General features: G+C 45.6%; 2 protein-coding genes across 3 annotated transcripts in view; both read left to right on the top strand.

Annotated features, from left to right (window-relative positions):
* The window catches only part of LOC144103900 (uncharacterized), a 49225-nt gene extending 35763 nt beyond the window's left edge, over positions 1–13462 (top strand). The window contains exons 3-4 of one of the 2 annotated variants that reach the window (XM_077636613.1): positions 8219–8326; positions 12601–13462. In XM_077636613.1, the coding sequence (XP_077492739.1) occupies positions 8219–8326; positions 12601–12884 (392 nt within the window). In that variant the 3' untranslated portion in view covers positions 12885–13462. Of the gene's footprint in view, positions 1–8120; positions 8177–8218; positions 8327–12600 lie in introns of both variants that reach the window. The other variant, XM_077636614.1, reaches the window with a different exon arrangement.
* A 2390-nt stretch (positions 13463–15852) lies between these two features.
* The window catches only part of LOC144103543 (uncharacterized), a 46217-nt gene continuing 35382 nt past the window's right edge, over positions 15853–26687 (top strand). The window contains exons 1-2 of the mRNA XM_077636237.1: positions 15853–15868; positions 15987–16061. Of these exons, the coding sequence (XP_077492363.1) occupies positions 15853–15868; positions 15987–16061 (91 nt within the window). The remainder of the gene's footprint in view (positions 15869–15986; positions 16062–26687) is intronic.

The following is a 26687-nucleotide window of genomic DNA, read 5'->3' as shown; positions in this document are numbered from 1 at the left end:
GTGCAGGCACTAAAAAGTTGGCAGAAAAGCATAAAAAATGAGACCATATGAATGATACAAAACAAGATTAACAACGAGGCTAAAACCATGAAACCGAGAGTGAATTATGGAAACAATAAACAAAGGTAAAGGAGACGCGAAAATGACAAAGGCTAAGCCCATGCTAAAATCTATGATGGATGGAAACCACAAATAACAAGGGTAAATGGGCAGGGTTAAAAAGGATTGAGGCCTTCTTAATCGCAAAGAATGCGAACAATTATGTGAGCACACCATCTATTCTGCTTTCGAATAAAGAAATCTCGTTTTTAGAAAGTAACACTTGAAACTGTCCTTTTTAACCCTGCAAATTTAATCAACCAAATGATGAGGCAGACTTTCGTAAAGGATATTCCACAGTAGATCATATTCAACTATCAATCAGGTGATAGAGAAATGCGCAGAATATAACCAACTTCTATATATAGCTTTCATTGATTATGAGAAAGCATTCGACTCAGTGGAAACCTCAGCAGTCATACAGGCATTGCGTAATCAGGGGTAGAAGAGGCTTATGTCAAAATACTGGAAGATATATATAGCAACTGCACAGCTACTATAGTGCTCCATAGAGTCAGCAATAAAATTCCAATAAGGAAGGGCGTCAGGCAAGGAGACACGATCTCGCCAATGCTGTTCACCGCATGTTTACAAGAGGTATTCCGAGGCCTCAATTGGGAACAGTTGGGAATAAGATTAAATGGAGAATACCTAAATAATCTGCGATTCGCTGATGACATTGCCTTGCTGAGTCACTCAGGAGATGAACTGCAAATCATGATCAATGAGTTAGACAGGCAGAGCAGAACGATGGGTCTAAAAATTAATATGCAGAAAACCAAGCCTAGCAAGGGAACAACAGTTCACAGTTGGCAGCGAGAGCCTGGAAGTTGTGACGGAATACGTCTACTTAGGGCAGGTAGTGACAGCTGATTCGGATCATGAGAGGGAGATAACTAGAAGGATAAGAATGGGGTGGAGCGCATATGGCAAGTTCTCGCAGATCATGAGTGGCAGTTTACCAATTTCCCTCAAGAGAAAAGTGTACAACAGCTTTATCTTACTGGCACTGACCTATGGGGCAGAAACGTGGAGGCTAACGAAAAGAGTTCAGCTTAATTTAAGGACAACGCAGTGAGCCATGGAAAGAAAAAATGATAGGTGTAACGTTAAGAGACCGGAAGCGGACAGAGTGGGTGAGGGAACAAACACGGGTTAATGACATCGTAATTGAAATCAAGAGGAAGAAACGGGCTTGGGCCAGGCATGTAATGTGAAGGCAAGATAACCGCTGGTCCTTAAGGGTAACGGAGTAGATTCCAAGAGAAAGTAAGCGTAGCAGGGTGCAGCAGAAGGTTAGGTGGGCGGATGAGATTAAGAAGTTTGCAGGCAAAGGGTGGACGCTGCAGGCAAAGGACCAGGTTAATTGGAGAGGCATGGGAGAAGCCTTTGCCCTGCAGTGGGTGTAGTCAGGCTGATGATGATGAAGTGCCAATAGTGCCGGAGTCCAAAGAAGCCACGGCGTTCTCTTGTGACTGGCCTGTATCACTTCAACTTCATGTTGTTCGGAATTAAAACCGCTCTGGTGATTTTCAAGCGATTAACGAGGAAGTTCATTGGAGTCATCCCCCACGTCCATCACTTCTTCGACGATGTTTTGGTGGCAACCGAAACCTGGGAGGAACATGTCAGAACCTTCGGTCAGTTCCGCCCCCCCCCCAGTGCAAGATGCCACTCTCACAATCAAACCCAAGAGAAGCGAAATTAGGTCCCCGATGACGTGCTTCCTGGCCCATATTGTAGGCCGCGTAATACTACCACCCTTTAAAAACACCATGGAGACGATCTATGTTGCCAGCAGACAAACGAAAAAGGAGGTCCGAGCATTTCTAGGCCTCACCAACTATTACGGAGAATTTACTCCGGATTGCACAAAAGTGTCACATCCTCTGGGGTACCGACTGAGTGGGCCTGACAGGCCTGACTGGGGTAGCAAACACCAAGAAGCTTTTGACAGGCTCAAGGTGCTGCTTTCAAAACAACCAATAGCAATGTTTGCTGATTTGAGTAAAACATTTGTATGCCGCGCAGATGCGTTGTCAAAAAGCCGTGGTGCTGTACTGCTACAGGAACATAACGGACTACTCCACCCAGTCTCATACGCAAGTAGAAAGCTGTAGCCGCGGGAAGCCACATATTCCACCACTGAACGGGAATGCCTTGCGAATGTCTGGGCTGCTCAGAAGTAGCATGTACATCCCTATATCAAGCCATTCACCCTACAGTGCGACCATCTTCTGCTTGCTTATGTTACCTACGCTAAGTTACTCAACAGTCGTGTACTCCGGTGGAGCCTCTATGCGCACTAATCTAAGCGGAATGAACAGCAAGCAGCGGAAGGAAGAGAACACAAGCTGTATGGTATGCTATTAATTACAGTGAAATCTTACACTGCGCTTTTTGTCATGGTGTTTTTGTGCCTCATAAGATGTATGAACGCTACTCTCAAAAATGTTGCTTATACATCCCTGCTTGCAGTCAGCAGCTATGACCACAATCAGTGGTCAAGTTTCTACTGATAAAAATTCCTAACACAGCAGGCCTGCTCGGGATGTCATATGCACTTTCTTTTCCGAAAGATGGCTGTGGCAGCACAAAAAATCAGTCAGTTTTTGTGCCAAAAGCAAACAAATTGTAGCATGTTTTTTTTTCACTGCCAATTACAGGCAACTGTCGGGAGAATTTCATCTTGGTTCTCACGGCTGTAAACACAAAAAGAGCTAAATTACAGAAGCCAGAAACTGGGAAAAATTTTTTGCCACACTGGCCGGGTGTCTCCAATTGTCTCAAAAGCATGAAAAAAACACGTATAAAGTTAATCAGTACATTTTGCAATTTACTTCAAATTTGCTTTCTACTCCTGAGGACTGTCAGGGCTTTGTTTTATGTCAACTTTGACTCTCAAAAGGAACCCACTTGCACAAATGTACGCTACAATCATTTTCTTGAGTGGAAGGTGTTATGTCTATGCTTGATGTGCAATAAACACTACAGGCAACCAAGATCAATGGTACACTTAGGGAGCACCGTAACAGTGGATGAAAGGTTGTGACATTTTACCACCCACTATCAGATGGGAGAAGGTCACTCCTGAGTAAGTGGTGATGTGTTTTGTAAATGTCATGGCAAACTACTACACAAGACAAAGGCAGAACTCATGCAGTAAACTAGGCTCTTTTCTTGATTGTGCAACCCAGTTTTGTGAGCATAAGAAACATGATGAATACAAGGAAAAAATTTTTTGTGTGGGTCATTGCTCTAGCTAATTCAGCTCAAAACCAGAATGATGTGGAGCAATGATCATTAGCAGGTTAGGTATATTTGAGCAATATGCAGAAATGAAATTTTTAAATGTAAAATGACCATTAAACCTCTACATTATGCAGACAAACCATTTTTACCAGGTCGTTTTAAAGCAAAACTAGGTGGCCATTTGGTGGCATGAGAGTAAAGTGGAAATTTACTTGTCTGCATGACAGCTTCCAGAAAAAAAAAGAAAGGCACAAGTACTCAGAAGTGCAAGAAAGCGTTGACTAACGTTGTCAAGAGCGCGTTAGTCACGAACGCCAGGCAATAACTCGTGAAATGAGCCATCTGTGTTAATAAGCCACCTGTACTTACGCTACTGCCCGCTCAATTTTTTACTCATAAGTTACCGACACAAATACCACAAAAAGCAAAAACTAACTGCACAAAGACCGGAGTTCGCACAAAACCTGAGACCCCACCTGAAAGCTTAGAAGGGAAGCATAAACCGATGAAGCACGGTAAAAGCAACTACACGACAGGGCTTTCAAGCGCAGGGAAGCGAGCTCACCGTGCCCCTCCGTACTCTGATTACACCTTCACTTCGAAGCCTTCACGTGCACGACGCTACCTTTTTGTACTACTTACGAAAGTCCGGAGAAAGCTGCAGGGAGGGGTACCGTGAAAACGTGTTTCAGCAAGCCCGGTCATCAAGCCAAACCCACCAAACCACCGATCTTTGAAATTGCCACTGCGCAGCTGCAAGGCGAGCAAAAGGAGAGTTTCAGAGTAGGCACAAAACAACCACGTGACTTCCGTTAAAAAAAACAATTTCCTCCTTGCCATCTTCTTTCTCCTCGCGCATGCTCAGAACACAAGATTGCGTGTCGGCGAATGTCAGGTGGTCCAATTCTCTAAATGTCTCACAAGACATCTAGTGAGACTCTAGGAAGCCATCTACATGCCCATATATTGGAACTTGTCTATTGCTCGCACCGCCTCGCGGCATATAATTGTAACAAAAGCTTAAAAACAGTTGTACTATAATTTTTCTCAAACTAAACAATAACGATAATTAAAAACGTGTTTTAAACAAGTTTGCACATTTTTTCTGCAATAACTTTGCGCATAAATCAGACTGGTGGATGCGCCTAGTGGTCAGTCTACTTGGGGCCTCTCTCCGAAGGCGACGCTAAAGACATATGCGATTATTCTTTTATTATTGATGCTAAACTGTACATGCTCCTCGAACGTGCTCGTCCAGACGGTCCTGTAAACATAAAGAATACGAAAGACTAATCAATATGCGCGAAATGCAATCGGCTAATATACACTGCAACAGGAAAACACATGCGTGCCATTAAACCTGCTGTCTGCTGTACCTGGTACTTGGCGACGGTGAGAAATTAAAGACAGCAGCAAGCTTTAATCCTCCAAAGACTGAAATCAATTCGCAACATGCTGGTGTGCTCGTTCTGAGACTGTTGAGATAAAAAAGGATGTACGCAAAAGAGTTGATGCAACTAATGCAGCAACAGAAAAACACATTTGTTAGCCGTCACGCCAGCTGTCTTAACGCCTGTCGAGGAACCCAACAGCGACGAGTATTAATCCCTAAAATCAAGCTGCTAATTAAGATCCGGCATCTTCAGATGCCAGATCACGTAAACGGACCACATAAACAGACGTATAGCATCTGCTGCTGTAGCAAAGCTCTCAACCGCACAATTTTCTCCTGCATGATTCACTGCTAGGAATCACACGTCCACAAAGATTAATTAGCCACTAGTTTGCGTACTGAGACTCACATTTTTCTCCGGGTACAGTCCGACGCCCGCAAGAGCACGACTCGCTCATCTGCATACATCAGCTCCGTCATCTTTAGACAGCAAGTTAGCCTGCATCGATGTAGACTTCGGCGAAGCAGTCATCTTAGACGGCTTCGTGAGAAATGGAACGCGTCCCAAGATGGCGGCTGTCTGGCTAGATGCCTAAGTAGCCGTCTTCTCGGAGGTATTGGAATGCACCCGAAAGCATTATTTCACTTATGGATTGGCTTGGTGTCATTTAATATTTGTGGATCGCGGTTATGTGGGTGTCTGTGGGCATTTTGCAACATTTCGTTGAGAATGATCATGTGTGCTGTGAGCGTAGTGCAGTTGTTTTCGTGCCTCAGCGTCTCGGCACTCGCTCAGCACCTATTTTCATCAATGATGTGAAGTCAAGGGTGGTCCTAAAATCCACTTGCGGACCTCGGTGTTCATTTCACGACAACTCTGTTCAAGTTTAAAGCCTCCTGCTTTACATGGGGTATCCCTTTATTAAGCGCCCATCGTTCCGTTCAATCTATTTCAACGCCAACCTCAAGTTCTTTCTCACAACCACCAACCTCACAAAAGTTCTTTTTGTGGCCTTTGGCAATTTCAGGAATTCTATTTTGCACTCTGCATAGCCGTCTTGAGAAAGTGAGTCTGCCGCATTTGACAAATTTGTTCCGTTCGTGCTTGTTTAATGCGACGAGGCTGTGTATATATGACCCTAAGTCACTGAGGGCTTAAAGCCCAGTAAGCACAAATACCACACACCTTACGCATTTCGACAGAGGGAACAACTGCCTCCTGTGACTCGCCGGCTATTTTACGTAGGCCATACTTTGTATAATGGCGCAGTCTATATTGGGCCTGGCATCAATACCGTGAGAAGTAATGCAGGCCAGCTTTCTTGTGCGCCTTGCCTTTTTCTTCATTATTCTCTTCAACACCTCAGTCACTTCATGCTCTTTTACCAGCTCACCTTTTCCTAAACCAGATGTCTAGTATTGTGCATGAAATACTTGATCAGCTGCATGATCATACTCGGCTGCTGGCAGTTAACTGGCACTTAAACCATACTGTGAAAGTAATTTGCAGTGTAATTTGCAGTAATTTGCAAGAAAGTGTACAATGATCATTGCATGTTATTTATTTCCTCTAAGGTATTCTAGAACACATTTTTACTGATGCAAAATGCTTTTTGATAATGAAACGACTCACAAAAATTGCAGTAATTTTTCAAAAGTTACTCACAAGAGTGGTGGAATGAAATGTGAAGTATAATGTCTGCCTTAGCCCGTGCTTTTCTTACTAAAGCCACATCTGAAGGCTGTAATCCTGTGGTAAGGGGTGTCCTGAGCTAGTCATCATTTGGTTATTGGGGCCTTTTTCAATGAGGCCAAAAATTAAATGACCTCGATGTACTTATCTACAAATTCAGGCATAAAGTGTAGTATTCCTTCTTATAGCAGTTCATCACACGCACTGTAACAAACAGCATATGAAATGCCAAACTAGTGAGAAATACCTGGGTGATCATGTTTTCACTCATTGAATTTTTTTGTATAACAAAAAGTATGAAAATTATGAAAGCTGATACTGGGTAAAAGTAGATCGGTTACCAGTCTGAAATTCAATTGTGAAGCTTTTTGTCATTTTGATAAACTTAAGTCAACATTATAAGCTCTGGTCAGTTTTGAAGCCTCAAAAAACTTGCATACCTTCATGAAATTTAAAACTGTTTTTACTGCTATTAAGTGTTTCATTCAGCGGATCGATATAGCCATCAAACCAAAGTTCGAAACGTCCATTTTCGCGCGAGCCATCAGTCTTCAGTATAATCCGAACCTATGGTGGTGCACTTCCACCACTGGTGCACTATATTTCATATCACAAGTGTTTGCAGTGGAGTGGAAGCTATGAGCACGAGGCAACATCAGGCACAATTGTGACGCTTCACATGCTAGTTAGCCAGCCTGACTGTACTGGAAGTGATTGTCTCATCCTCTAGCCTGCACTCCAATGCAAATAGTGTGCATTCTCAGATGAATATGGACAGCTGTCGACAACGCTGGTGGCACACAGCATCAATAACCTCTTTATTTATTGGTGGTCCTTTAGAGACTTTGGTTTTTTAGTAACAGCTAAAAGCTTGGTTACTCAAGGTCCAGTTTGTAAGGTGCGTTGGTCATAATAACTGACCTCATTTTTGCATAGCAGCATACAAAGACTGTAGCAAGATACAACTCGAATAAAGAAGCAAACACCCCTCAAAAAAGGTTCTCCTGCCAATGGTATTGACCGCCTTGGTATTACATCGCAGTTAATTCGCTGGTGTTACATCTCAGATGGATTGCAGGCATCTCCGTGAAGTGGGATGAACGACGACATAACAATCGTTAAATGCCACTGCCTGGAGGCCCTCCTTTAAGGGGTGTTTGCTTTCTTTTTTTTTTCTTGATATGTATGCAGCTGGAATCAGTTGCCTGCAGAAATGCATCACTGCTATTTAGGACTATTAAGTACTCTGCTCGTAAGTAGAAGAGCATTTCAGACTTCATTTTAATACAGCATCTGTTTATTTTATCACCTAATTAAAAAAAAAGCAACAGCCAAGTATGTAAAACTCGCAGAACACTCTTCATTTTTTGCTTCATGTAATATTTCCGGCTTACTTTTTGCACAGCGGAAAAGAGATATGGTGGTGCTTGTGGTGTTCTAAAATAAAAAATCTGCCTTCTACTCTGGCTTTCACACCTGGTCCTTTTCCACATGTGTAGAATAATTGTTATGTTCGATACCTATTATTATCATCACTAGGTTGCACTCTTAACAGTCAACCCAAAAATTAGGCTCCATGTGTATTCACTTTTTACCACCGTAAGCTGGAATAAGAATTTCGATGCCTTATGACCTGGAAAGGAATGAAGCGAAGTTGATTTACCATAACCCTTTTCTTTGCAGGAGTCACCGCGGTGGCTGAATGGTTATTTCGATGCCTTAAGACCTGGCAAAAAAAGGTATGAAGCCAAGTTGATTTACCATAACCCTTTTCTTTGAAGGAGCCGCCACGGTGGCTGAGTGGTTATGGCACTCTGCTCCTGGCCTGAAAGACGCGGGTTCGATCCTGGCCGCGGTGGTCGAATTTCGATGGAGGCGAAATTCTAGAGGTCCGTGTACTGTGCGATGTCAGTGCTCGTTAAAGAACCCCAGGTGGTCGAAATTCCCGTAGCCATTCACTACAGCATCTCTCATAGCCTGAGTCGCTTTGGGACGTTAAACCCCCATTAAACCAAACCTTTTCTTTGCAGGCTTGTACATCTCGAATAAACCAGGAATTTAAACAGTTAAGCTTGGCCTGTATGGTGGACTTGCACTTAGGGCATGCTATTGGTTTCTTACATACCTCATTCAGCCGCAGGTCCATCCAAAGATTTCAGTGCAGTTATGGTAATGTGTAGTCCTGTCCTGTAATCTAGTTCAGCTCCGTAGACCTGTAGTTAGATGTATATCAGTCATATTGTTACGGTACGCAGTCACCAAGCGAAGACGACGTTGTTGTGCCGCTGAGTAGTCGACTAAGACGCTGCCGCTAGTGCTTGTGTGCTTACTAAGTAGAAGAAGAAGTGCTTGTGTGACCCGTTTCGTGCCGTGTCTTTTGTGTACGGCGTACCGTTTCTGCTGCTGAACTAACCTCGTAATAATATAGGTATTGGTAATGTCGTAGTTCTTTGTTTTAAATGGGCTCCGAGGCACCTTCTGAGGATAGTACATAAACTCGCATAATCACTGCGTTGTGTCGTCGTGAACACCTCAGCCAAATAATGCACTTTTACCCACAGCAAAGAACCAACAGTCAACGAGCGAAAGCTGGCGAGCCCGTACCAGGAACTTTTTCATACGACTATTGGTTAGATTCTTTCAGGCACCATGCAGCTACCATGGCCATGGCTAGTCAGCAGTGTCACTGTGACAGTCAGCAGGGGGTGGCTTTGCCTCCCCCTCCTCAAACATTGGGGATGTCCCGCGTGCACGTCAGTGGTTGGGCCAGTAGATGAGCGACAACCTTTTTAACTGTGCAAAAAGTGACGAGAGGAGAAGGAAAGGTGTCAACACAGTGACATTCAAATCATCTCTCGGTTAACTTTGCTTCTAACAAACTTATAAAAAAAATTCTTGCTGGAGGATATTCGTGAAACGGCACCCTTGAACACCCCATTTATAGTGCACCTTTAGTAGGAGCCCTTTCAGAGTTCCTTTAATACTTGAAATTAGGCTAACACATGACACATGAAGTGTCATGTGTTGTCTTTATAATTTAGATGCAAAGCAAGTCCTTGAAATTCATGCCTTGATCAGAAACTCTGCTCATGAATGCTGATTCAGGCGTGCATTTTTTTTGTGTTGCATTCTTGGCACAATGTATTGCACTGCAGATGAGTGCTGGTCACCGTTGGCTCGGGCTCCTCCTTATTTCATGGACGTGACAAACGTGCAGCACCAGGCTCTCTTGATAGAGCTATCATTTTGATGCAATTTGCAGATGTTTGCTGCCTCAAAAGGACTTTTTTTTTTGCCAAAAGTTTTCTTACACTCTAGTTGTTACAGGATTTCATCTTGTACTTTTAAACAGTTTAAGCATGATAAAAGTCTGAGCTTTTCCAACCAAATTATTTGGCCTCTTCAAGGCAGTTCCCTCCAGTGCCAAGCAATAAGCGTTCACATGTAAAATTACTTTCCTCTTCTGGATAGATAAGATGTTCTGCAATTTTTAAAAATAGGCTTTTTTATTTAGAAGAGCACTTTCTTCATCATAGCATTTTCAGCAGTGTAGTGTATCAGAATACAGCTAAGAAGTTCTAACTAGCAAGCTGCTTAAGTAATATTGAATTGTCGGCTCTAACTATTGCTGTTACTCTACTTATTAACTGAGAAGCTTATCGCCCACTATAAACAATATTCATATCAGTTTTTAGAATTTTGAAAATGCAGTTACCCTCAACCCTGTGGTTGAACAAATTTTGTCTTTTTCGACGATTTATATGCACTGAGTTGCTTTGCCTGCATTTTTTTTAATGCATGTATTTTGCAGCTATGTAGGCAAGATTTGTTCAGCCACAGCACTGAGGGTAACTGTACAAATGTGGCAGACTGGGCTTGTTGGTGAAGGTTCATGCTTGAAAAAGACGGGATAAGAGAAGGAGACAAGACAAGCGCTGACTGGCAGCTCGCAGATTTTATTGCAAGATGTAGAGGAATATATATAGGTTCAAAAAGATGAACAAAAGCACAACGCAGCATGACAAGGAAAAGGCACGTGCCCGGCCAGGCTGCTAAGATGGTCTCACGAGAACAACCGTAAACTGCAAAAGCTACAAGAACAACATAAGACTAAACTGTTGGCAACAAGTCTGTGACAAGTGGATAAGATAGCTAAAATCTAGTGATCCAGAAATGTGATTTTTTTTGGAAACAAAGTGACAGATGGCATGCTGATGCAATGTTTTTCTTTCTTTTTGATCATGAAAGCTTCCCATATCTCCCACGTGCTCTGGTCACGATATTTTTTTCGGACGTGCATTTGATTTAAAAGTGGAAAACAACCCTCGCAATCACGGCTATGAAGTGCAAGGTTAGAACCTCTTGTCGAACCTTATGAATTGGCGTGCTCTCGCAACCTGTCATTAATGCACCTTCCGTTTTGCCCTATGTAAAACCTGCCACATGAAAGCGGAATCTCGTGAACTACATTTGACTTGCACGCAATTAATGGCTGCTGGTGCTTCTTGTTGCACACCGCTTCTCAGTCGTGTCAGTGTTGAGCTGCTTACATAGGGCAGCTAGCTTGTTTGGCACAGAGAACAGTACTCGTACGCCGTCTTTTCCTGCTGTCTTTATCGATGTGACAAGCCATGCACATATGGAATGATGGTGGCATGAGCTCGGTCAAACTCTATGCGCTTTTTGCTGACGCTTCGTCGAAACTTTCTTAACAATTTTTCATCCAGACTATACAATAGGTCCTGTGGGAATCCAGCAGAAATGAGGTGGCTTACTTGTGAATTGAAGCTGGAACTCGCCTGGTGCGGGCATGATCTGCAACAAGGCAAGAGCGGGGGCTAGTTGGTGTTTCATACTGAGGAAATCGCGCTAAGTGGTACAGGACGACGTGAACACGGACATATGTGCTTCGTCTGTGCTCACGTAGGCTTGTATCAGTTAGCACGATACCTTCGAGTGGGCAGAAGGAAATGGGAGTAAGCTTTTTTGCGACCAGGAAGCATACCTCCAACAGATATGGTTTTTGCGTATTAGGAGCTCTAAATCCAAGAATCAGAGCTGATTATCCAAGGGAAGCTCATTAGTTAGGAATGTGCTCGACTTCCTTTGAGGTGTTGCTGGATGGGCTCTTAAAAAAGACAAGATAGTCATTAACGTAGCGGAATATTTGCAAGCAGCAGAATTTTCTAGACTGGTGTCAAGATTTTATCGATTTGGGCCAACAGCAAGTTGCTGACCACGGGTGAGAAGCAAGACCCAGTGCATACACCCTCCTTTTGTCTATACATGTGGCCATTGAAGTTAACCAGGGAGGTGGATATGTAGAAGGACAATAGATCCAGGAAACGACTCACATCAGTTCCGCATGCGTTCTGGAACTTTACAGTGACGTAGTCATCGATGCTGTCGCTGACCCCTTCGGGTAGTGCAGCATGCGGCAAATAGTAGTATAGGTCCTTTATGTCTATCGAGAAGGCGCTCATGCCAACGGGACTGACTTGCTTCAGGAACTCTGTTACTGTCACGAATTTTCTGACGAGGTAAGGGTAATGCAAATATAAAGCAATGGCATTATTGTGTAATAACAAAACAGATGGTTAGCGAGCAAATGTTTGGCGAATGAACTCACTTGTTTTTACTCCTTATGCTTCAACGTTGTGGGTTGTAAGAAGCAAGCATATAAAAATTGTTGAACTCTACGTAAAGGAGTATCTGTAGCTTGGAATTGCCAACATCAATAAGATTGACAGACATGCTAAGCCCTATAATTCATGCACGCAATAGTGCTTGGCCACCTGTCTCCGAAGAACTAGTGCCCCCTTTATACAAGACTCTCCGAAGAACGAAGAGTAGAAGGAAAACAGCCTGATTTGGGGCTTGAACGGTGTGCGGAGCGAGGCACGCAAAGTTAACAGGCAGGGTTGCAGATTATCGGCTACTGTGGACCCAAGCGAGCAGACTTAGGAAGGCATCTCCTCCTGGTTTTGCAAAACGAGGGGCCTGCCCTTCCCCTTCCGCTACCTCATACAGTGAGCACTGAGCTGGGCACTACCAGCTTCTAGCCTGCTTGGGGATCCTGGTTGGGCTGCAGGCTCTTCGTGCCTGCCGTCCCATGTTGAGGGCCTGCTATTGTGGGTCAAGGTGTCTTTTTTTCTGTTCCCAGGTCACCGGACCTGGGTGGCCATCTCCTCCATGGCACAACCGGGCTTGCGGAGTGACGTAACCACCCCTGCAAGTTCCCGGCATCCTTACTGCTGTTGCAAGTTGGGCCTGCGACGGTGCTTGGCCCCGCCATGTCTACATCAACTGACAGCTGCGCAACTACCGAGTGGACGGCATGTCGGTTGTCTGCCGCGCTGTCCACACTGTCCATACTTATGCCTCAACTGCACCTCACTCCCAGTGCTGGACGGTCCGCCACAGACCGGTGAACTCTCCTCATGCTGACTCATTTCTTGCATGTTATGTTGTACCTCTTCCTACTATTAGTGCGCATCCATCATTTTCCTTAGAACTGGTTTTGGATCGGTGTTGTTTGGTTCACTTGATTCTCTTGGGACACTCCTCAGAGGATGTCGGAAATCTGCCCTTGCAGTTTTTCTCCTTACAGTGTATCATCTCCTTCTTAATGCATTCTCTTGCAGCAAGCGTTATTGAAAAAAAAAAAATCATTGTCGAAAGAATTTACTGGTATTCAAAAATTATTTTTCTGTAGCTCCAAAGTTGTTTACAATTAAATGCTGAAAGAAATGGTGCAGCCACTACACTTTATACTGCCCAATTTTAGGTGCACTTCAGCCAACGCGACACTCCTTCAATCTCATCCAGCCAATCTTTTAAGCCATGGATAAAAAATGTTTGAACAAGTGCTCAACTCATTATGTTCGTTTGTGAAAGGGTGTGGTTACAGCTTCAAGAACAGATGTGTCCTCAAGCAATACTGGTTTGCTCTGACTGAGCTTTTTCTTTGTTCTGTGGTGTAATCAATAATGGCGAGTACTCAGGTTAAAATCATGCGCATTTTAGGTGGATAGATAATAAAATGAAGCAAGTAATACCCCTTGAAGTGTATTGTAATTAAAGGAGTATAGACACCTAATTTTCATGGCCTGTTTTCTTCTCTACATTGATATGGAAAACACCACTACGCATCAGTCACCATGTGATGTCCACCTGTGACTGCTAAATAAATATAATCGAACTTTTTCTCTCATGCTCTTTCAGATTCAGTTTTAAAAGCTGAACGACGGTTGTGACGTCAAATTGTGCTTTTGTGTCACGTGAGGCATAGAAAAATGTCCACAAAATCGCTGCTTCATGGTTTTAATTTACTGCAGTGCTGAAGCCAGCCTTCGTCAAGAGCCGGAATGACAACGAATGTGGAAGCAGCAATTGTAGTGCAGTTTTTTAATATCTCACGTGGCCTGTAAACACACATTGACGTCACAAGCCTCATTTGGCTGTTAAAACTGAAAACGAAACAGCAAGAGAATGAAATGCGATTATAAATTATTTAGCAGTTGTAGGAGAACACCAGCTGGTAATCCATATATAACAGAGCCTTACGCATCATTACAAAAAAGAAAACAAGCATCCAGAAGTTAGGTGTCTATACTTAAAGGCCCAGGAGTATATCTCCTTAAGGCGCCAATTAAACCTGCTAAAACGAAAAATCTTCTTTCGGATAAATGACGATCAGCAAACTAAGTAGCGATGGTGTGCAAAAAATTATTTAAAAATATTCATATTTCAGCATATTTTATTCGCGTCCACACTTGTCGACATAGAGCCTTAGACCTGATACATGAACATAAACACTGCTACATTTGCTTGCCTTTTCTAGCTGATCGTTAGACATGAATAAATCTTTAGCTGTGGAAGTTTACACTTCAGGGAATTATTCTGCAGTTCGTGACTTATAAAACATAAAAGCAGTCATCCTATGACGACAGGCGGAGGAATATTTGGTATTTCGAGCCCCTAACGTGGGTTTTAGATGTGCAGCCTTCACGTCAGCACCATTGTGCAATTAACGTGTTCAGAAGCTGAGGCCAATGGTTGCTTCCATCATAAGTAATGCTTCAAGTCCGGCTGCATCAAAGGGGTCTCGAGTGATCTGAGCACAGGTGGAGAGGGAGAGAGATAGCATCTTGCGGCCTGCTTTACACATGGTTTTTACAAAAATCAGAAATCATTTTTAAAGATCGTTGTTTGATCAGTTTATGTTGGAGACCTGAAACAAACAATCCCCTCACTCTACAAACGTGCTGATTATTGTTTTGCAGCCTTCTAGCTCTGAACTGACATGGTGTGAGGGTACGGGTTCCCCGTTTTCATCCTCCCTTTTGTAGTGCTGCCACTTTGTATTTTTCTCCGTCTCGGGTTTCATAAATAATGTAATGATTCTTGCTGAAAACCGCAGCGAAATTCTCAAAACAATAGAGAAAAATGTTCTGACCGGCACTGAAAATGGTTGATTCCTTCAGATTCATGCGTTCTACAATCTAGCACAAATGGTCTCAGATCCCTTTTTGGATATTGGTAGGGGCCTAAGACCCTCCCAGACCTCCCTGACTTCAAGCACTGGTTATTGCACGCTGTGTTTGCCGGCAGCGGCTCAGCTAAGTGGCAGTTCTTTGCGACCATCTGTGGGCCTTCATTGCTCGATTGGCCGCACTTCTTTGGAAGTGCTTTTCCATTGGCATTTTTCATGAAAAACGCTTCAGTGCTGGAGTCGTCCAATGTTCTCTTTGTACAAGCATAGTTTTCAACGCCCGTAAGGAGAGTAAGCCCATTTTGTATCATACGTGCACAAAAAACGGCGCATTCTGGGGGGAAAACGCCACTTTGATATTTTCAACATTCAGGCACCATGTCCACATTTGTGGATACGCCACTCTAAACGTCTACTGCAGCACTTTTTCTTCGTCTATGACGATGAAAATTGGTGTGCCGTTTCTACATTAACCTATCGACACATTTCAAGTCCTAAATTGCATCATTCACGTTCGTTTGTAAAGATGGAATGCCAAAAGGAAAACTATTGTCCCACCAAAAAACAACGTGCTACACATATTTTTTTTTTTACAAATGCATTTCGCTCTAGCTGCAAGAGATGGCGCCACAGACTTGACAAGGAGGGTCAAAATGGTAAGCGTGCAATATTCAAAGGCGGAAATCCGCCTTGCGTGCAAAAATATGAGGAGGCTTAGGCTCCATCCACATATGTGATATTGTGATAGGGGGTATTGTTTTGGCTCTGATATGGGTGCATGTTTTTTTTTCTTTAGTTATGTTGGCCAGTAGTTTGTGTGCACTACGACTGCATGTTTCTTCAGTTCTTTGCACCTTCCCTGCAGGGGCAACATGTAGGTGGTGCTGAGCTGTGACGCCATGGTTCCCGAAGCAGTCACACATGTACCCTCGCAGTGGTAAGCAGTGCATCACCACGGACTCGAGCACTCACGCATAGCCGTATGTGGCATCGCCGTATCCGGGGAAAAGGGGATCCTAGTGCTTGAGCCGATGCTGAGTGTTTGGACCTTTAAGGCCTCTCGGTGGAGCCAACACACCACTTTGGCCTCAGTTTCCTGTTGACGGGACCTCCAGGCACATCCAACAAGGGTAAATCATCAGTTGCCTTTTCCTGTCCTCCCCTCTATCTTTCACTTTCCTATCTTCTTTCTCAAAACTTGCCGGTCTTCTTTCTTAATAACTTTTTCCATTTTCAGTGTGCTGAGGGTTAACCATGTCTGGACAAACACTCTGAGTTGCATCATATTTGGCTATAGTTGGCGTGTACAGCTGGCGTGGGCAGGACTTGCTTGCAAGTTCCTGTCCACCTGTTGGGCTCCATGGTAGACGGCTGGCACCATCGCCTAACACCACACATATTTTATGGGTCCTTCCCGTTCACTAAAGGATCGCCATTCACAAAAAATGTTGATTCAAATCACATCCGAATTCGTCACCAAATTGCTGAATTTCACATCATTCACAGTGAATCAAAAGAAAAGACAGGCAGAGTGATTTCACCCTTCCTCATTGAAAAATCTCTGGCCTGGCCCTGGCTACAAGGCAACGAAGTTAGCCAGTGGTAAGTTCTTACTTAAGATGCTTGATATACTCTCCAACTGCCAAACTCAAACATTGTCACTTTCGGAGAAACTCCCGTCACTGTGACACCCCACTGGTCTGTAAATACTGTGCATGATGTAATATCTGATAATGACCTGATTTATCGAGCAGAAGAAATATTAGAAATACTCTAGTAACAAAATGTAACAAACATGCACAGAGCAAAACTCCAAAAAGGAAACAGAGATTGCAACTAAGCACATAGTCTTTTACCTTCCTCCTGCACATTGCCTGGCTCAATAGACATAGGTTGCACAGACATATCTGTTTTTACATACATTCCTAATCCCCGCTGCTCGTTCAGGTGCTATTTTTGTCCATGGCACGCAGAGCTGCAGTGGTCAAGAAAAAAGTGTGAAATACTCCTCCAGTGATCATTTATCTGAAAAGTGCACTGTTCCACCTCACTCTGCGTACTGTGGCAATGGTCACCCAGCCTACTTGTAATCATGCACTTCATGGAAAATAGAGAAGGGAATTATCTCTCTCAAAAGAAATGAAAACACCACATTCAGGGAAGCAGGACAACACATCACAGCGAAGAAGTTTTTCCTTTGTCCAAACTCAAACTGTGGCGGGGATCACCTGCAATATAGCATCACGCAGGAATGACACAACAAGAAGGAACGATTTATTCAGGCAGCCCCTTTTATAGCCCGCCGGTGAGGTGACGTGGTGATCACGTGGTCAAGCCAAGGTTTGCCGACGACGCATCATCTCTCCCCCCTTAAAGAGGAAAGCGTACAGGTGGCCGTCGCTGTCTGGTTGATCTTCGCAAACCAGGCGGGCCAGTTTCCGTCCCGGATGCTTCTGGGCTATCTTGCGACGTGGTCGGAGCGTCGTCCGCAGGTTCCCGCTTGCCAACTTCTCCAGGGGCTGTGTCTTCTGATTCAGTCCGACGTCTCAGTTGGTCCAAGTGCCGCCGCTGAAGACCTTGCTCCGAGTCAACGGAGACCATCCTGGAGCCCTGTTGACCATGCACTACTCCTGGAATCCACCTGCGACCTGCTCCGAAACTGCACATCCAGACCGGTTCTCCCACATCCAATTTAGTCGCACCTACCCTTCGCTGGCTTTCTGCCGACTTCTCACCGGGCGTGATGCAATCCATCTTTGTTCTTATCTGGTAGCCGAATAAGTGTTCCGCGGGCGACTTGCCATGCTTAACAGGCGTTCGGCGATATCGGAACAAAAACCGAGCTATACGCATTTCCAGGTCTTTTCCGGGGTTTTTCTTTAGCCCTTCCTTGAGCGTGCGCACAACTCTTTCGGCTAAACCATTCGATTGTGGGTGATAAGGGGCTGTTGTGAGTTGCTTTACGTTGTTTCGTGCCAGAAACTCGCGAAAAACGGCGCCCACAAATTGTGGACCGTTATCTGAAACGAAGGTTTTTGGAAGGCCGAAGCGTGCAAATATTGACCGTAGTGCGTCCACCGTTGTTTGCGATGTGGCAATTTTCATTGGAATTGCTTCTATCCATTTTGTTTCAGAGTCTACGACGACCAATACCATATGTCCGTCCATTGGGCCTGCGAAATCTGCGTGTAGTCTGCTCCATCTTTCCCCGGTTGCTGGCCACGCCAAAGGTATCTGTGCCGGTGGCATCGCAGCGGCCTGTGCACAAATAGAGCATGATTTCACCAGTCGCTCTATGTCAGAATCCAGACCCGGGTACCAAAACAGCGTTCTCGCCGTGCTTTTCATGGACGTCATACCTGGGTGCGTCTCATGGAGCAGCCCCAACAAACGCTTTGCCGCCGCCATAGGTAGAACAATGCGATGTCCCCAGTACACCAAATTGTGGCTCACGGTTAGCTCTGTTCTTCTGTTGAAGTACGCCCGGAGATGCTCAAGATCCTGCGGTAGATACGGAGGCCATCCGTCGGCAATCCACCTTTTGACCTGTTGAAGAGTGGCGTCTCGGTTTGTCATTTGTTCAACCTCCCGGGCGCCGACCGCCGTTTCCTCAAGACACTGGGCATACAAAACGTACTCGTCGGGAGCGACATCCCGCGGCTCCGTAACCGGCAATGGCAAGCGACTGAGGGCGTCTGCATTGGAATTCTCGCTGCCCTTGCGGTACTGCAATGTGTAGCTGTAGTTGCCAAGGAACAAGGCCCAGCGCTGGATTCTCGCAGCCGCCATCGGTGGTATTGGTTTGCCTGGATTGAATAAACCAGTAAGAGGCTTGTGGTCGGTTACTAACACGAACCGATGTCCATACAAGTAGTCCTTGAACCGTGCGACGCCGAACACCAGTGCTAGTGCTTCTTTTTCTAACTGAGAGTAGTTACGCTCTGCCTTTGTGAGTGTCCTGGACCGGAATCCGATGGGGTAGTCAAAACACCGTTCACACGGTGGGACAAAACGGCCCCAATGCCTACTGATGACGCATCGCACTCAAGCCGCAGTGGCTTATCCGGGTCGTAATGAGCAAGGAACTTGGAAGCCACAATTGCCTGCTTAACTTTCTGAACAGCTTTTTCTTGTTCCTTGTTCCACTCCCACTTGGCCCCTTTAGCTAGGAGGGCGTACAGCGGAGCCAGCACAGTGGCCAGATTGGGCAAGAACTTGCCGTAATAATTTACAAGTCCGAGAAAAGCTTTCAGCTCACTCACTGAAGTAGGTTCTGGGGCTTCGATAACAGCCTTGATGTTATCGTCCTTTGGTCGCAGACCCTTAGCGTCGATCCGATGGCCGAGAAAAGTGACTTCGTCTTGCCGGAATTTGCACTTATCCTTGTGCAGTCGGAGACAGTACTCCCGCAGGCGTTGCAGCACCCTCTTCAGCCTTGATACATTGTCCTTTTTTTCAGCGATGATAATATCATCCAGGTACACCTGAACTCCTGGAATATCGCCCAGCAGCGCGTCCATCCGCCTCTGGAATATAGCTGGAGCAGAACTTATGCCAAAAGGTAATCGGTTGAAACAGAAGAGGCCTTTCTGAGTGTTCAGCACTGCTATCTTTTTGGCATCCGCGTCTAAAGGTAGCTGGTTGTAGGCTTGGCGTAAGTCCAACGTCGTAAATACTTCTCCGCCATTCAGCTTAGCAAAAATGTCGTCCACTCGAGGCAACGGGTACTGTTCCATCACTGTGGCTGCATTCACTGTCATACGAAAGTCTCCGCACACTCGGAGAGACCCATCGCCCTTTAAAACGGGTACCACTGGTGTTGCCCATTCGGCGGTTTTCACAGGTGCCAGGACATCTTGCGCAACCAGTTGGTCCAGCGCTTCAGACATCTTGTCCCTCAAAGCGTAGGGAACCGTACGGGCCTTAAAAAACTTTGGACACGCATTCTCTTTCAGCTGCAATGTGGCCGGTGGTCCCTTGCATACGCCGAGTCCTGGAGCAAACACGTCAGCATATTCGTTGAGCAGCTCTTGCAGTTCCGTGCTGTCAGCTTTTATCTCGACTGGTTGCACACTCGCGACCACACGCGACAGCATTGCCACCCCAGCCTCATTGAATGCCTTGATTGTGTCTCTGCCGCACAAAGATGGTCCGACGCTGTCGACCACTACGACCGTACCCGGAATGCCTTTCCCGTCGCATGTAGCCGTCATACTGAGCTGTCCGACAACTGGAAGCTCGCCCAAGAGGCAGGATAGCTTAAGCTGTGATTTGCGCAACGGCGGCCACAGCGCCTCGTACTTCCGGAACGTCGGATGACACTCACGGGTGATCCTGTGTCCACCAGCATAGTAAGAGGGACGTTATTCCAATTAATGTCCTTGTAAATTGGCCGAACCTTGCGGATGCTGGCTTCTTGGTGGAGAACCGCTGCAATAGTGTACAGGGCTTCGCTGTCGTCCGAGCTCGTGTCCCCTGCTGCTGCCATTGCGTAGGAGCCCTGGCGTCGTTGGCCTCCCGGGTGCGATGCGTGCCGAAGGAAACTTGTGCTGGACTGGCACATTCGGCGCAGATGTCCTCGTTTGCCGCACCGGTAGCACACCGCGTGAAGGTGTTTGCATTCCGCCTCGGTGTGCGACTCGCCACCACACCTGCCACACGTATCGCACTTCTCCAGCCTTGGGCGCGGCTTCGATGAACGACTCTTTTGACGGGCAAACTGTACCTCTCCTGGCTCTGAAGAGTGCATGCTTTTGGCGTTCTGGGAGGCTTTCTGTGCCGAGACAACAAAGTCTTCCGCCTCTTCTAGTGTAAGCTTCCGTTGAGTCAGTAAGTGTCGCCGGACGTCTTCATCTTGCACACCGCACACAATTCTGTCCCGTAACATGCGCTCCAGTGACGTTCCGAAGTTGCACTTCTCCGCTAGCCGCCTAATTTCCGCAATGAAGTCCTGGGCAGACTCCCCGTCTTTTTGCGAGCGCCTGAAGAAAGCATAACTTGCAGCGATCTCGTTAACTTGCGGAGCATAGTGGTCTTCCAAATGCTGGACGACTTCTTGGTAACTCAGCTCATTCACTTGTTTTGGATGACACCGCCCCTGCACCACTCGCACCGCACTGTCTGTGAGCGAAGCTATGAGCAGCGCTCGCTTCTTCGTTGGTTCCGCGATGCTATGGGCTTCGAAGTAAGCCTCCAGCCGAACACGATACGTAGGCCACGTACCTTCTGCATCCGTGAATTCCGGTGGCCGCCCGGCACTCATTCTTGCGCACGTAAGTTCGCCTAGCGCCGGCGCGCTATCTCGTCGCCACTGCAATATAGCATCACGCAGGAATGACACAACAAGAAGGAACGATTTATTCAGGCAGCCCCTTTTATAGCCCGCCGGTGAGGTGACGTGATCACGTGGTCAAGCCAAGGTTTGCCGACGACGCATCATCACCCAACCTACTTGTAATCATGCACTTCATGGAAAATAGAGAAGGGAATTATCTCTCTCAAAAGAAATGAAAACATCACATTCAGGGAAGCAAGACAACACATCACAGCGAAGTTTTTCCTTTGTCCAAACTCAAACTTCGCCGATGCTCTGTGATAAGGTGGTGCATCACACCAGTCTTCGGCGCCTGCCCAGGCCTCACCGATCAGGGCTCCAGCAAGACAGTACACCCGCCTGGCAGGAGCAGTGAAAGCTGCCCCTGCCAAATTCGAAAGAGGGCCTGTCGACTTCAGAGTCTGGAGCCCACAAGGTGTCTCCCAGCAGGGGAGGCCTATCACTTGTACGTCTGTGGCTGCACAGGATTCCAGTGCCTCCAGTGAGGCAATGGACACCACCACGGCCCTGCTGTGTTGCAGGGCTGGTGTAACTGTCTTGGAAAAAAAGAAGGAAAGCCAAGAATAATGGCTTCTGAAAACTGACCTTTTCCTTAATACCCAGCAAACTTAAACGACATTTTTGGTTCAGTGTAACTGTAGAGGAATACTGAGAAACTGTATACACAGACATTACACATACATTTAAATCAATGTTGCGTATAGCTTTGTGCCTTGAGGAGACAAACCGAGATCAAAACACAAATATCTTGAAAAAAATCCAAATTTTTATACACGGTAGAGAGCAGGCTCTCAGGCGGCTTCGCATTCATAACAAAAGCTGCATTTGAGCACGAGAAATATCACTGAGAACAAACTTTAAGGCCGTAGAAGTCAATGTTACACACAAAACAATAACAATATACTCTGTATACCATATTTCCCGGTGTATAGGTCGCACCCCCCTCCACACGGAAGTTTTCGCGAAAGAAAACATATAAGCCGCACTGGTGTATAAGATGCACCTATTCACATCATAGAAAACTTTTCGGGGATCATGTTGCGAGAAAGTGCGACGAAAATATACGATTGCGGTGGCCGGCGCGTATGCACATATCCCGTGATATGCGGTGCTGACACACAGGCATATGCCGTTCGAAGTCTAGACAGTACTTTTCAAAAATTATTTATTTGATACATGCAGATGGTATGTACTTACGAATGGCAAATAAACGAACCATTTAAACCTTCTTCCTCCGAGTCGCTAACAAATAGCTCAGCAATTTCAGGTGCGAGGTCCGTCGGCACGTCACAGTCGTCTTCAGACTCGCTCCTGTCCACTTCGCCAACATCGTCACTGTTCGCGAAAGGGATCAATCCGGCCTTTTTGAACCCAGCTACAACTGTTTTTGTGCAAATGGAGTCCCAAGCATCGGAGATTCATCTGGCCACTTCTCCAAACGTCACACGTCTCATGCATCCTATTTTCGTAAAGCTGTGGTCCCCTTCGGACATACACGACTCCCACAACCGTCGTAGAACCGCTTTAAAGCTGCGGTTCACAGAAATGTCCAGCGACTGCAGCATCTTCGTCATGCCGCCGGGTATGACCACTGGAATGCAGCTCTTCGTGCTCCTCTTCTTTTTATGAAATCGGTGATGTGCTCTCGCATACTATCCATCACGAGCATTCCCTTATTGATGTGAAAAAATTCGTCAGGTCGACTCGAAAAACATTGGTCGAGCCGCACACTCATCATGTTTTCATCCATTCACCCTTTGGCATTAGCCTGTACCACCACAGCGGGAGGAAAGGAGTCCTTTGGTACCGTCTTCCGCTTAAAAATTAACATGGGAGGCAGCTTCGTACCGTCCGCGCAACAGGCGAGAACAACGGTGAAGTGCAGTTTTTCATGGCCAGTTGTCCTCACTGTTAGTTTTTTCCCCTTTCTCAGCGACGCTCCTTCCAAGGGCAATATCAAACGTAAGCGGAACTTTGTCCATGTTTACAATGTGGCTCGTGTTGATATCCTTGTTTGCAATTTCTCATGTCACAAACAGACTGAAGTTTTCCTGTTGTTCCTGAAAGTCGTCAGGGAGCTTCTGACACACTGTTGTGCGTGCTCGTATCACCAACTTAATTCGCTGCATAAAGCGAAAACACCAGGACAGACCGCCCTTAAATCCAACAGTATTCATTTCTGTTGCTAGGGTCTTCGCCTTGAGACGGAGTTGTACTGTAGACAACCCCCTGCCTTCGGCTTGTTGCTCAAGGACCCACGCGCGCAGAGATCTTCGAGCTCCAGGCAAAGTGCCTTCTTGCCACGGTTGGCCTTCTTGGTCGACTTCATTGTCCAGAGCACACTGGTGGCTTTGCGCCAGTCCCCGGATCAATTTCTCACTAACCTCAAACTGCCTTCCTGCAGCCTGGTTCGCATGTTCCTGTGCAAATTCAACAGCGCGCAGCTTGAATTTCGCGTCGTAACTTTTTCGCCTCGCAGGCGGCGTCATTGTTAGCGAGAGATAAGACACGACAGATGTGAAGCACGCCGCAACGATGAGTGCAATGAAGGTGTCACGGCGGATGGAAGTGACCTGACCTGAAGCGGCTTGAAAATTAAAACTTGTTTTCGGCAAGCTGCCATTTTAAAAATCAACAACACATCTTATCCTTTCACACTAAAAGTGTCTATAAGAATGTATAAGCTGCATTTCGTTTTCCAAGTCAATTTGATGTTACTTTGATTTTTTGCCGAAACGTAGTTACTGTGCGCGTCAGAAGATTGTGCGCGTCAGAAGATTGTGCGCGGGTGTGGCACGTCATGCGACATGTCAGAGCTAGGTGTCGCGAGTCGCCGCTGCCCCATTCAAAGTGTTCAGCTATATCTGTCCATACATCCATCCTTCATTTTTCTGGGCTAGGGCGCACACCTGCGTCGATCCGATATTTTGCTATTTAAAAACTGCAAAATTCTTGGGTTCAATGTTCCAAAGCGACATATGGGCTATGAGGGATGCCGTAGTAGTGGGCTCCGGTAGTGGGCTCCGGATTACTTTAAACGATCTGTGACTCTTACTGACATCGCGCAGTACACAGGCACCTTTCCAGGTGCGGACCAGGCGCGGCCGCCACAAGCCAGATTTATTTCATACATAAGTCGCACCAGTGGATGACGCACCACCGACTAAAATATCAGAAAAAAAGGTGACTTATACACCGGAAAATACGGTATATATCACCACGCCTCACAGTTACTATTCATGATTTGAAAAGTCTTTTCCAACAATTACCTAAAGGATATGTGGCAATTGGGGATTTTAATACGCACTCCCCGTTTCGGGCGAGTGAGCACACAGACAGCAGAGGCCAAATTATTACAAATAACATATGCTTAATGAATGCAGGAAAAACCATATATTGCTGTCCCAGCACAGGGAAAATGAGCTGCCTCGATTAAACCTTCAAATCACCATCAGTTTTTAATCATCTTAATTCTGATGTTAAGGAATCCTCAAGGAAGTGATCACTTACATTTTTAAAATTATCCTCATTCCCAATCATCCCAACAAGACCTCAGCACTGGACCTCAGCCACAGATGCCACATTACATAAGGTATTCAATGATGCTCTAAGTGCAGATAAAAAAATTAAAGGTGCATTTAAGTCTTCTTACGTGCAGAAATGTGAAATTGCCTTGTCTGTTACTTTATAATGCAATGTAATTAATTATTTAAATTTATTAGTGCACTAATGAATAATTAATTATTGATTAGTAGTTAGCATTACTTTCAGTTAGTTATATTTTAATTCATGATGCACTGATCTCATTATTTTTTGTTCTTTTCTGGAGGAATTACTAGTAATTCATCAGTTTCATTAATTATGGTAATTAATTAAATTAAATGCCTTATTTAAGTATTTTATTTAATAATTCGGTCATTAAAACTTTCCATTCCATCACTATTGTTCATTGCAAATTATAATTACTTTTTCTGGGTGATCGACAGTTTATGAGGACACTATGTCCACACTTCCTGTCCACGCCACTCGTGAGGCAAGAAAGGCTTTCGCATTAATAAAGAAAAAGTTTACCCCCTCTATAATTTCTGCACCAAAGATAGCAGTTCATGCTTATCGTAAATTATATGACTATACAGTTAAACTTGGATATAACGAAGTTGACAAAAGCTCGCAATTTTTCGTTACATGAAGGTTTTCGTTACACGCAGGTTTTGCATAGAGGTTCGTACAAATGATGCAGAAACGAAACCAAACAGCCCAAGATACCTGTGAAGGTGGACTCACTCTTCAAGTGTTTATTTTACAGCGAAAAACTGCATAATTTCTGCTTGCTTCTGCACGGGTAAAGGCACAACACGCTTCTCTACAGAAGCTAAATCGTGCAAAGCTCCTTCATTGTCCCGCAAGCCGACGAAACGGTGCAAAACGTCCATTGCGTTCATCACCTCCTTTGCAGTAGGCACGTCACACGGATCTGCCTCACAGGCACCATCGTCACCGCCATCGGATCTGGCACGATTTCAGCTAGTGCTGCATCTGTCATTTCTTCTGTAGCCACGGTGGCGTTGTCGGCAAACAAAAAGTCACTCAGTTCAATGTCGCCAGGTACACCACCTTGAGTGTGTAGCTCGTCCCACACTTTGGCCACATCGGACGGAGTAGAAAGGTCTTCCTCCTCATCGTCGGCACCAGCCTGTGCATTTTTGGCCATTCCGGCCTTGAATAAGCAATTTGCGATAACTTCTGCCCTGACCTCTTGCCAGGAGGCAGCAAGCATCTCGACTGCTTGATAAATGTCAATCTTCATCTCCCGTTCGCGACGGATGTCAAGAAGTATCTTCAGGGTTAGTCGGCACCAGTAACAGCAATTAAAGCTGTTAGTGACCCCGTTGTCCAGGGGTTGTATTAGGGATGTGCAGTTCGCCAGTAAGTCATGCAGTTCGATGTTGGACAGCTGCAGGTTTTTGACGTGGTGCACCGAGCAATTATCCAGCAGCAGGCAAACTTGAAGGCCTTGCCACTCGACGTCCAGGTTAAATTCCTTTAACCACTCAGGAAATAATGGCTGAGTCATCTACGCTTTGGAATTCGCCACATATTTCCCGGGCACTTTTGCCGACAACTAGCGGGACTTGCTTGTCTGTGCCGTCGAGGTTGGCACACAGCAGAATCGTTATGCGGAGCTTGCTCTGCTTTCCGCCGCGGCAGTCATTGCCTTTTAACACTAGCGTGCGGCCCGGAATCATTTTATAAAATAGAGCTGTCTCGTCGGCATTGTAGATTTCAGCTGCCTCGAAGCAATTCAGAATTCCAGGCAGCTTGCCAGCCACCCACGAAGCAGCAGCATCACTATCTGTGGAGGCAGATTCGCCGCTGATTACTCTTCCGACACCGTGCCGGCTCTTGAATCACTGCAGGCACC

The sequence above is a fragment of the Amblyomma americanum genome, chromosome 9, assembly GCF_052857255.1.
Source record: "Amblyomma americanum isolate KBUSLIRL-KWMA chromosome 9, ASM5285725v1, whole genome shotgun sequence".
In the NCBI taxonomy this organism is placed as follows: domain Eukaryota; kingdom Metazoa; phylum Arthropoda; class Arachnida; order Ixodida; family Ixodidae; genus Amblyomma; species Amblyomma americanum.
The sequence above is the reverse complement of the archived record's forward strand: the minus strand, read 5'-3'. Positions and strand labels throughout refer to the sequence as shown.